We start from the raw sequence: 12,697 nt of genomic DNA on the forward strand, positions 1-12,697 counted from the left end.
TGACATGTGCCATCAACAAGTCCGTTTCACAGAGACCGAGACGTGTTGGCGAGTGTAACCTGTGCTCTGTGATTCATAATTGATGGTGTGCTCCATCACAGGAAGCACAGCCAGGGCTATATAAAGGGGTGCATTGTAGACTCCCCTGGGATATGAACCCCAGTGTCTGGGTCTTTGGTGTGCCATTAAACACAACCTTAGCTAATTGTTAGTTAGCCGTGTTTAACATGAGTGGTTAAGTTACTCTCACCAATCAGCACTGACCACACAAAGAGGTCTCAGTGGTACAGTGAGTCTAAAGGGCCAGTCCATGGTAAATGGTTTCAGACTAACCTTATTATGAAGAGTGGAAGCAGACAGAGAAGTGGAACTGGTGATTAAGAGGGGGAGTAAGTGTACGCTTTAGACAGTTGTTGTCTGGTAGCTGTAGCTTTATTTCTGTGTGCGCAATCTCTGGGCGTTTGATCAAGATTGGTGATATTCCTGGGGGTTTTACCCTCAGGGTTAACCTCCTCTTGGCCAATGGATCTGCTCTCATACAGTACATGTTTACAGTCATGCTGTCCACTGTTTATTTAATGAGAAACTATTGAAGCAAATTCTGACGGCAAGACAGAAAAAAACAGAGAGGAGGAAACTCTTTGGATGTGCTGACCATACTCGAGTGGACTCTTCTTGAAATCCCTAAGGATCAGGGTCAGGTAATCTGTAGAATGCAAATGTTAAGTGTCACAATATGATATTTGAAATGACTATCACAGTCTTTTTGTTCATGACTTCTCCCTCTTTCTGAGCCACAACTGCATATTTGTTCTGCCTGACCGTGAAAGGGTCAGGCAGTATCAACAGATGTCATATTTAAAAGGTCAGGAGTGACATCCCCTGAAGGTACACACGTTGTAGTTAAAGGTCAAGGTCTAGGTTTATAAACAATAGAGACAGCATATGATGCCTGAGTAGATGTCATAACCTAAATAGGCTACAATGTCATTATTGGAAATTGGAGAGTATTGTGGTAATCAGGCATAGGCTATAACACGTGTCAAGTATTTCTACACCGCATGTTGAATTGAAAAATAGACGGCATCTCACATTTGTGTATTGCAATCATTTTTACATTAGGAAAACTATAGCCTAATAAATGCCTCGAGTATTTTCCTGCCAAATTGTTGTTTGACGAGCGACGACGTGATGAAAACGACGCCACAATTATAGCGTAATTTCCTTTACCATTTGCTGTCAGGATCTAATCCATTTCTTAATTAGCAAAATGAAATTATAGGATGCTCTTCAACCTCCCCTCACTTCAGTTTCAGAATAATTAATCTTCATCTCACTGACAACTCCTCTCTGCATGGGGAATCATTGACGGCTCAATGATAATAAGATGACACGGCTTAGCTTGGTGGTTTCAGATAAAACGTGACGATCAATTCCATCTCCAAACAGTAGTAAGCCATGCCGGTAGTGACCATACAGGCGTTAATTACCCTCCTTAAGCACGATCAATTAGGAACTAAATTAATTTTCGGAAGAGTCACCATCATTTACTGACACTCAACCAGCCTTATTACCTCCTGCTGGCGCAGGGGGGAGACAATGTACGAGGTTTTCTTTTTTTTTTCTTTTTTTCCCCCCATTTCAACTTTGGTCTGCAGATTGCTCTCCCAACACTAATTCTGGATTATGCAGCTGGTTGATGACTGATATCTGAATGCAAGAAAATGCATTAAGAAAATGACATACTCAGTTCATTTAAAAGATCATTGAAGTTCACTGTTTTAACACCCCAAATGACAGTCGAGTAGGTCCTGACTGGAGATTCCAAACAGGCTGCAGAGGGAAGAGTAGGCATGCCATGTGATCCCTCTGGCCCTAATAGTTATCAATCTCCATTGAGAGGCTGGAGAGTGCACACATACACACTCACACACAGACACACACGCACACAGGAGCCTTGGCAAATCAGGGCACCTCCTTGAGAGGCCTCTGTGTGGGGGGTGTGCAGCAAGCTAGAGAGAGCAAGCACAGGGAGTGTGTGTGTGGGGTGTGGGGGGGTGAGTCTATCACCCAGTGACACAGAGCGGGAGACGAGCAGACAATGACTGCTGAGTTCCACAGGATAAAACCCCGCCATTAGCCCTGGAGGAATGTGCAAGGGCCTCGGAGGTTGTATTGTTGTCTGAAGTGCGTCCTGCTATGTAAACATCAGAGTGGGGAAAGCTACTCACAGTCGTATAGGCACAGCGACTTGTGCACTACCACTTGGACATGATTTATCCAATGAGTCTGATGCAAATGATTAAACTTGTGGTGAGCCTTAGACTAGATGTCATAGACTTTCTTGGAACAAATGAAAAATGTCACAAAGATGCCAGTTTAACTCTGACCATTTTGTTATGCAGACATAATGAGTACAGTATATTGCACGCTCAATTTGTTCAATAAATTGAGCTCAAATTACATTTTTAAGATTTAGTGTTCATTACATAATATGAGCAGAAACCATTTTTATCATTTTCAGTCAAAGCAATTAAATTAAACAGGGCATTACTGCAGCATTTAACCTTGCCTTGCCTTCTAGGTGACTTGTCAGTTCTAAATACTCTATGAGTGAATACAAGTCCATGATATTCCAAGACAATGCATTTCTTAAAATCAGTATTCACTCTTCTACCCTCTGAATGGCAAGCTTGTTTGACACACAAGTGCATTTGAGAGCACTCCTGGGCTCAGAAGAAAGGCTCTACACTGAGGAAGGGTTTAAGCAAGTGCCTCCTGAAGGACATCCTCTCTTCCAGTGGGGTTTGGATGGCAAACAATTCTTCCACACTTCAGGTGTGTGTGTGTGTGCCTGTAAGTGTGTGTGTGTGTGTGTGTGTGTGTGTGTGTGTGTGTGTGTGTGTGTGTGTGTGTGTGTGTGTGTGTGTGTGTGTGTGTGTGTGTGTGTGTGTGTGTGTGCGCGCGTGCGTGTGTGTGGGCGTGGGTGTGGGTGTGTGTGTGAGTGAAAGAGAGGGGTGGCTGTTGGGCCTGACCCGGGCCCAGATGGGTTCTGGGTTGGGCTCTCCACCAGGCTTTTCTTCACCCTCCAGCTGCTCCCCATCCCCACTGAGTCGGGGAGGAGAGGGGAGGGGAAAGAGCAGGGTTGCGGGGTCTGCCTAGGGTGGGGGCATGCGCTGGGCCGGAGAGAAGCCTGGAAATTTCCGTTGTGTGTTTCAGCCCATTCCAGGATGGGAGGGGTGTGGGCTGAGGGGCTGGGGTTTGGGACTTGGCAATGGGCCAGCCACAGCAGGAAGCTCGCTGGTTCACACGGACAAAAGCAGCCGTGGCCTGGCTGCTGCTGCTGCTGCTGCTGGTGCTGGTGCTGGCTATCTGTTGTGGGTTCGACAGCTATCCTGCCCCCCTAAAACGACAAACTTGGCAACATTACCACGGGCCGATCACAGTCATTTCGGTGAAAGAATCAGAAGCTAATCAGATTGTCCACTGTCCATAGAAGGAGCAGGTGGAAGGTTGGCATGCAAGACCAACACAAGACTGTCAAAAAAAAGGGGATTAATAGACTGAGGTGAATTAAGTTAGCACTTTTAAACATGATACTGTATGTGATATGTTCAAATACTCCATGATCACCACAACAAATCGACAGCTATTTCTACAGAAAGCTAGAAGATAAACAAATGTATGTGTCAAGATAAACATGTCAAACTTGTTCGCAAGACCCTAACATGATGTAATGCTTTTTGACTACAGTATAGGAATATCATTTGTTCTGAAACGTCTGAAACCACAAACAAATAGGGACCATTTGGTTTGACGTTTTTGTAAATTTCACATTTGCATGTAGATCCCATGTTAAATGAAAACATATATTTTTTTCATCTTTTGTTAACAGATCTTTTTTGATCAATCTCAAATTGTAAAGCTTGGAAGTGATGTTTTACAGTTGTTTGCTTGCTGAATACTGATATGAAAATTTAAAAAAGTGGAAGTCACTTCTGTTGAACCTTTCACTGATCCTATCTGTGAGCTGTCGACTATGTTAGCAAATATTTGCAACAACAACATTTTTTTTTCCAAATGGATTCAGTTCTTGGACAAACTCCCAGATGCAGCAGGACACAAAGCCAAAGAACAGTTTAGCTGTTAGCCTCACAGAATCAATATCTATGTCATACTCTAGTAAAGATACAACTGGGTTACAAGGGTACTTCCAGGCCCCACACATCCAATAGTGCAATAGACATACACACTTCTCACTTCATTGCGTAATCCTTTTTTGATCAATCTACATCTTCAGACTTCATTTTGGCTTTTGTAGTGGGTTCAGTATCTTGTTTCTCATCTGCTTCACATATAGCCTGTTAAGGGAGAAAGCGACTTGCAAACTCAATGTTTGTATAAACTGTCAAACAATCATATACCCATCATAAGCACAGCCAGCTGTCTCATACATCTAAATATCAACATTGTTAGGAAAGTGCATCTGTCTAAACGCAATACTGTGCGCCTCTCTATTTGTGATATCTCTAAAATCATCTGGGTGAAAAAGTGTGTTGTTATGTGTGTTGTATTGTGATGAGATGATTATATTCCAGCGAGTCAGCATGTCTGCCTGGAAACACAGAGACACCATGAGGTGTCACCAATTCTTTAATAAGGCAGAGTATACACAGGAGCTGTGGATGCAGGCGTGAAAGCTGTGTGTGACAACTGTGTGATACAACAGATGTCATACTTACAGAAGAGTAGAGACAAACATAATTTATTCATGTCAAAATGCGTTACAGTGACAGGTTCTATAGACACAGAAAGCAAGCAACCAATCATCTCTCTGTTATGAAATGTGATGCTTGCACCTTTTCACCATTACTTTGAATATGTTTTCAGTTATTAGTCATGCAGTTTCATTTGAGATTTTGAACATGTGTTGCACTGACTGATTATATTGACTGTATTACACCAGGATGTTTGCTATCTACTATTGATTCTGACCTTGTACTTCTTGCACTGTAGTGTACAAGCATTTATGCGATCACAGCAATAGGTGATGTTATGTAATATTCATGTTATTATTGACTATGTGAACATCAGTGTGTGGTGTAGATTTCATCATTACTGCAATGTAGCCTATTCACATGCAGCACATGGATGTGGACTGAAAAAGAAATGCTGTGGGACAGACAGAAACCTTACCTGGTTGTTGTGCACAACATGGTCAAAGGATTACAATTTCCAACCGTCCACTCTTTTGTCATGGGACACAATACCTGTCAGTGGCCTGACTAACAACAGACTCTTGTTAACACCCTGAGGTGAACAATAAAGAGTCGTTAAGAGCCTCTTTGATGTTCACAACATAAGAAGTCAATGAAACATCTGGCCAGTTTGAGCTGAAACTGGGCAGGTGTCTTTATTGTAATTTCACCAAAGAAACACATTTTGATTTGTGTCAACATATTGCGTGAAATTAATACATCACTTCCGATCACATAAAAGTGCTCTGTTAATATAATAATGATTATAATATGATTTCTTATGTCTGTTATTATCACAGTGTGTAACTAAGAAGGCCTACATAAAATGGAATGTTTGCTGAAATGTCATTGAACTGAACAACAATTCTGAGAAGCCTTTACCTTCCCTTCTAAGATTTCTCTCAGCGTACATTGTGTACATTCTATTTACATTTAGATGTAAGGAGCAATTGATCCGTAAATAACCCCCAGTAAGTAACCAACCACTAAAAGGATAAGCAGATAAAATGGGAATTGGGAGTTTACCCAATTCCCATCAGGGAGCTATCATGAGGGCATCAGGGAAAGCAATTACATCAATTAGCTTTTCCCTGTTATGCCAGCTGTCACAAAAAAACATGTTCCCAGAATGTTCACATCTGTAATAGAGAACACAGTTTGACAGGTCATTGGAAACGTCCACAGGGTGACTGCATGGTGCAAAAATGTTGAAGTTTTTATAACTAAAATAGTAAGATACCTAAAAAGCACGCAAAAACCTTGCCAACGTCATCAGCAGCACTGTCAGCACTGCTGGCTATGAAAGAGTTTCTTTCATTTCCATGGGTTGTACCGGCTCGAACGACAGACCATATTGTGTATATCAATGGTTAGAACAACATCCTTCACATTGCCATATTCCATTAAAATGATAAAAGTTATTGGTCATTTAAAAACATACCTCAAAAAGTGGTAAATTGTTGCAAGTTTAAATTTAAATTTGATTAAAATTAGCTTTAGTTGCATGACTTTTTTCCCCAGATGTGTCAGAAAGATGACCTCTAAATGCACTTCTGTGATTGCCACATGATATTCTTGCTAGCTCAGCACAGCTGATGTGTTCATCTTGATTTTTTGTTTGTTTGTTTTTGCGTTTCAATATTTGTTTGGAGTACAACAGCATTTTGGTTGCCATGGTGGAGTTGCAAAAAACCTAAACCCTGTGTTGTCCTGAAGCCAGTCAACCTCAACATTTCTTACCTGTGTAAATTTACAGTCATGACATCAGATATAAAGTTTAACACAGTTGTGTTGTCAATGAACATGTGTTTCTGTCTACAATCACCTTATAAACTGAATGAATCTCTTGACAGGGTCAAAATGTTGATACAAAATGAATCATTTTCTGACCAAGTAAGAATTTAAAGATCTGTAGGCCTATGTATCACATTTTCAATTTTAATTTATCAAAAAGAAATAGGTATAATTGTAAAATTAGATAATGGTAGGCTTTGGATACGAGACTATGTGTGAGAAACAACATTAGATGCCCCTTGTTGTTCAAAGCACACCTGTGGGATGTGCCTCTGTTGCTGGCAACTTTTAAGACAGATTTTACATTATTTTGGTGGTGACAAGTAATTGCATCAGTCAGGTTTATTTATAGAGCAGTTTCTTTTATTAGCAGATTATCGTACCTAAATAAAAGATCATTAGAAGACATCAGACAGTCATAAAACATGGCCATTAAACACACTAGACCTAAGGCCTATTGCCAGTAGGCCTGATTGTGTCATTACTGTGTTATAGCCTAAGTATAAGTATACTTTTATATATAATTCACCTTACTTCAGATCAGACACTGTGGAGACATGCGTATAGAACTTGTCGCACATACTGAATGCAATTATTAGCCTATTTAATAAAACAAAAATGACAAGGCATTATTAACAAATCCCAATGTTGGGTTATAGGCCTTTAGCACCCAACTGATTCTATCTGACATAAAGACACTGAACCTTTTGTATTTTTTATGTGCCTATCAGATTATCTGAAAATAGGATTTAAGCTGTGTAGACTGTATCTATCTTAGCCTACCCTAGGTCTCCGAGTGGAAACTTGTGGAAATTGAATAAGCATGTTTTTAACAAGGCTATTCATTTTCATTTTGTTAAAGGATCATTTAGAGTCTAATCAGGCCTATTTTTAGAATATCAGATTATTCATATAATTATTGTTAGGCTATCAGAATAACCTTCACTGATGTCTTTGAAACAATTACAATCTAAAAACTGTTCATTACAATTTAAAAACTGTTGGAGTAATACTACATATCATTCATTCCGATCATAATGCAATTAGACGGCATTAGGCTACACAAATTGTTTAGGTACCCTGTAGCCTAATAGGCTAATCTTCATTATTTTATAATGCAGCGGCAACTCGTGGATGTCACTAATTAATGTTTCCTAAAGTAGCCTGTTTTTCATACAGATGGTTAATTGAGAATAGCTTCATAGCACATCCGAAATGAAGAATACTGGCGGGAAAGGTGAATCACCTGTCATCAAACTACATGTAGCCTAGGCTTCACATGCCCGTGTTTCTGTCTTTAGAATCTACGTTTGTACGGGCCATGCTGTTTATTTAGGAAACACACCTCGTTTTGACTGTAGCATATCGGCGCCAAACATAAACATCTGCGCTTTGCTATGAATACTTCCTCTGGCAACTGTGCAATGTTTTTCTTCTCTAGAAAATGGGGATGTGCCATTGGCTCCTTCTCCGCGGCAGGAACTGTAAACTAGGAGGACAGCTACATTTCAACGCAGAATCAAGCGGGCGGTGAAAGGGGGTGGGTGGTATTTCCCTTCAGTTGTTCAATTACCATCCAACATTAAAATCACACTCCGCTGCTTTGATTTTGTCTTGTGCCACGATCCAGCAGTAACAAAAACGAAAAAAAATCCAGACGCTCCCTTACATTTGATGTGAGCTCACACACGATCGCACCTACCCTTTTCTCCTCTTCACCATCTGTCCCTTTCTTCCATTTCACATGAACAACAGATATTCACCCTTCACATCTACAACAGAGACGTTCCCTGTCTCCCTCCGTAGCAACCCTCTTCCCGTTCTCCCAGACTCGAATTTGCAAGATGCAGACGGTCCCTTGCTCTTGCTGTGTCCCCCCTCCCCCACCAGCCAAGCTCCTGTTTCACTCAAAGATGGCGTCAGCTCCGGAGCCATTGGTCTCTGGCTGCATTTTTGGGCTTGTTGTTGTCTATGTTTCGAATGATTTCTGGCACATTCTGCCCGGCAACTCGACAAGAAATTCCGGTGAGTAGCAGCTAATCAGGTGTGGATATGCGAGGGTTCTTGGTCTTTTTTCTTTGAAAGGCGAACTGGACCCGTCCTGCCTTTCTGGGAACCGCGAGAGGTAGAGGGAAAGGGGTACGGAGAGATGAAGACCGCGAGGGGAGGGGGATGAGGGGGTTGGTAGGAGGGGGGGAGTGAGCCGAGGCCTACCTCTCTTCAACGGCCTTGTCTTCACCGCACCGCAGGCACTACGTGGGAGGGTGGGTGATAGTGAGGAAGGAAGTGGGGAAAAGGGGGAGCTGAGCGCCTTGTGTAAGGACGCATCTTGCGGGGGAAGGATTTTTACTCTTGGCCGAGGCTGAAGCAGGCCGTGCGGCCATGTCAAATGTAGCGCTAAGTCGCAACGCTCCACCAGGAATCTTTATTTTTCGCCCTGACCAGCTAGCCATGGTGGCGACTAGTACGCTAACTTGCATTGTGTCTTTGTAGGCCGCGGTTTCTCAGCAGGGTTTCACTCCAGCCATTAGAAATGTAAAAACTCCAGGTGCTTGTTGCCTGTTATTGTTTGAAACCGCGGCCGTTCGAGGAATCACGTCATTGTTGATCGTATCTGTGAGCTATTTACCCAGTCCAAGATCACACGTTGTTGCTATTTTGGACCATTCTGGCGCTAATAACAACATCAATTCGCGGGAAGATGTGTCGTAAGTTGAGTTTGCTACAAGCTAACACGACCAATGTAAACAGAGTCGCGCTGAGTGGCAGTCGTAGTATGTAAATAAGTGTTTGTTAAATCCTTTAGTGTGGCCCTGTCTTTGAGCTTTACAGTTTATAAACACTAACGTTAGCTAGTTAGCCACTCTAACTTAGCTACTATGTATTATGTTAACGTTATGTCCTTAGTTTAAGATGGGCTAAATTGACAATACACAAGCTAAAGTGTTCAACTTATTGTTAGGCTAAGGTTACTGTCACCAAAAAGTCTCTTTTCTGTCTTAATAGTAAGCTGTTCAGAGTTTGAAACGGTTTTAACGGACAGTAAGAGATTTTACATCTCACGTGCATGATGATCAGTTGTATCTGCCATGTGTTATACATTATGCCATAAGACGTTATTTATGTCAAGAAAATAACACCTCCTTTTGACCTAGTTATTGTAATGTTACCTTGAGTGTAGTGAACTTACAGGTGTAGGTAAGCCCATTGAGGTTAACATTATATCTGACATAAAAGCTGGGTAACGTCTGTGAACTAGTCCAAGAAGTGTAGAAGTGCTTTTTGTTTACTCAAGGTCACAAAGTTGGAGTGTTTTGTGAAGTAACTGGGGGTTTGTGTGGCGGAATTGCTCAGCCACTACTGCTCCTTGGACCTTCAGCAGTGTGTTTGGTGTGGGATGCACCACCACAAGATCCTGAAGGGAGGGGTTATCCCATAATTACATGTGCGCTGTAACAGCAAAGCGTTCGTGCATCCTTGCAAAGCATCTGTGTAACTCTCCAAGTGTATATTCAGTTTTTTTTTTTCATGAAAGGTTTTGTAATTGTGATACAGGTGATGCATATTTAGTTTTACAGGCAGGTTCATATTAATTTGTTTGTGAGTTTCAGCACATGTTCTTACCAGTCAGTAGAGCATCAGAGGCAAAAGATACCAGTAAAATATCTTAACTTGTCTCCTCTTCACCTCTGACCTCTGGTTTCTCATATGCTTTTTTTTTTTTTACCTGCAGGTTACGTTGACTGCTGAATTGTGACTACAGTCAGTCAGTGCTGCTCCCACAGATGAGATCTACTGCTTTGATCCTGCCTCCACACAACCAGGAAGGAGAAGGACCAGAATTGGTGCAATCAAAAGGGGGAGGTGGCAGCAGAAAGGAATACCGGACAGTTACTGCCCACTGAAATCTACAACTTTGGCTATCAAAGGTTTAGTCGCTGAAGAGAAGGCGCCTGACCCATTCCTGACACTGCTGTTGGTCTTTTTCGAGCACGATGGTCCGGCAGACGGACCCCGCTGAGGGGCAACCTAAGTGACAAGGAGGCGACGTAAGCCTCAAGTGTGCCCGCGGGACTGGTGTGGGTGTGTCTCTGCTGCTCTGGGTGTGATTGAGCTTGGCGGAAGGGAACAGCTCACTGACCTGCTCTGCCAGCTGCCTCCACATCCGCCCCTGAGCTCTGCCCACCCGCCATTGCCGGGAGTAGGGAGAGGGCCAGGTCGGGACGGGACGGGGGGCCTTTGTTTTTCGGGGGTGGGGGGGTCGGTGCAGGGTAGCCTATGCTATGGTGAGCTGCTCCCTGTCTGCCTGCTTGTGCTCAGACTCTGAAGAATTCTCCGTTCGGCCGCAGGATAAAGGATAGCCTTCTTGCCAGGGAGTGGGGAGGCACGAGGCGCGAGGGGGCCCAGGCCCAGCTCTCTATACCTGTGCAGCCGTGTGGGTTGGGGGTCCGGCCGCAGGCGGGCCCGCAGACGACCGCAGCCATGGTGAAGCTGGCCAACCCGATGTACACCTCCTGGATCCTGGAGGCCATCAAGAAGGTGAAGAAGCAGAAGCAGCGGCCGTCCGAGGAGCGCATCTGCAATGCCGTGTCCATGTCGCACGGCCTCGACCGCAAGACGGTCCTGGAGCAGCTGGAGCTCAGCGTCAAGGACGGCTCCATCCTCAAGGTGTCCAACAAGGGGCTCAACTCCTACAAGGACCCAGACAACCCGGGCCGACTGGCCCTGCCCAAACCCCGGGGTAGTGGAGGATCAGGGGGTGGTGGAGGAGGAGGTGGTGGTGGAGGAGGAGGAGGAGGTGGCAGCAGCAGCTCTGGGTCCCACAAGAAGCCCGGGCTGGACTGGAATAAACTGATCAAACGCGCGCTGGACGGCCTGCACGAGCCCGGCGGCTCCACGATCAAGAGCATCGAGCGCTTCCTCAAGTGCCAGGCCGACGTGGCGGCCTACCTGTCGGGCAGCAGCGCCCTGGCGCCGGGGCTCTTCCACCAGCAGCTGCGGGTGGCGCTCAAGCGGGCCGTGGCGCACGGCCGCGTGCTCAAGCAGGGCCCGCTCTTCCGGCTCGCCAGCCGCAGCTCGTCGTCGCACCAGAACGATGGCACGGGTTGCGTCTCGCTCGACTCCCTGCCGCCCGTCCGCCTGCTCCCACACGAGAAGGATAAGGTAAGAGCCCTAGGAAACGGCCATCTCCGATGTTTGTTTTGATTTTATAGGACCGCAATGAGAGTGGCAGATTGTGATAAACTGGCTGGAAATAGATGGGGGTCCATGAGGTAGACAGACCTTGAGCTGCCCAGGAGTTTATTTCTTGAAATCATTTTTGTGTAATGACTGCAGTTAAATGTTATGCACTCTCCCTTACTATTGTCGTTGCACAACAGCGCTTTTGGGAGATGCACCCTGTGAGTGATAATATTGTCAAGCTGACAACCTAATGCTGATATCTATGCACTTATGCACTACTGTCTGTTAAGATGTAGGCTAATGCAGTTTTGCAATGCATGCCTTTATTTGATTACTGCACAAACATGTCATACAAGCCAGACAAGCACATTGCAAACAGAACATTCATTCGAATATCATCAAAAGATGCATTTGAGTGTCATCCTCCCTTGGAGTAATGATTTAAAAGATATGAATTAGTTGTTGATGTCTTCAACGTTACTTTAGTTATAGGAGCAAGTATCATATACCACCTGTTCTTATTAAAATGTTTATCTGAGCTGTTGTGTTCACACATGTAGTACACTTTCCTGATGTGCGCGGAAATAGAAAGGGTTCCAAAACTTGGTCACTTTGACTTCTGCGCGATTTACTTTGAAACCAAACGCTGCTGCTGGTTCCTGCACTCTGACTGGCATAGAAGGGCTTTTCTGGTCCTTTCTGTTTACCAGCTTGTGTGGTATTTACCACTCCAACTTGGTGAAATAAGGAAGTAGCCCAATGTAAACACGCCCTGTTTTTGCTACTTTATGGCCAAGGTAGTGTTGTTAACCTGCTGGGAGGTTCTCATGTGCTTAGTTTCTGTTTCACTGCATCTCTGCTCATCATACCCTTTGATTCCTCCCTATCGTGTTTGCACTTCAGACCAGAGTGCTTGCCAGCAGACCAGCAGTTTGTCCAACTATTTGGCGCAGGTGGCAGCA

At 44.0% G+C, this 12,697-nt stretch overlaps 1 protein-coding gene across 1 annotated transcript in view; it reads left to right on the plus strand.

Moving 5' to 3' along the window:
• The first annotated feature begins 8,466 nt into the window (after positions 1–8,466).
• The window catches only part of kat6a (K(lysine) acetyltransferase 6A), a 28,301-nt gene continuing 24,070 nt past the window's right edge, over positions 8,467–12,697 (plus strand). The window contains exons 1-2 of the mRNA XM_062543103.1: positions 8,467–8,576; positions 10,285–11,714. Coding sequence (XP_062399087.1) covers positions 11,034–11,714 — 681 coding nt within the window. The 5' untranslated portion in view covers positions 8,467–8,576; positions 10,285–11,033. The remainder of the gene's footprint in view (positions 8,577–10,284; positions 11,715–12,697) is intronic.

This window comes from Sardina pilchardus, chromosome 8, assembly GCF_963854185.1.
Source record: "Sardina pilchardus chromosome 8, fSarPil1.1, whole genome shotgun sequence".
Taxonomy (NCBI): Eukaryota; Metazoa; Chordata; class Actinopteri; order Clupeiformes; family Clupeidae; genus Sardina; species Sardina pilchardus.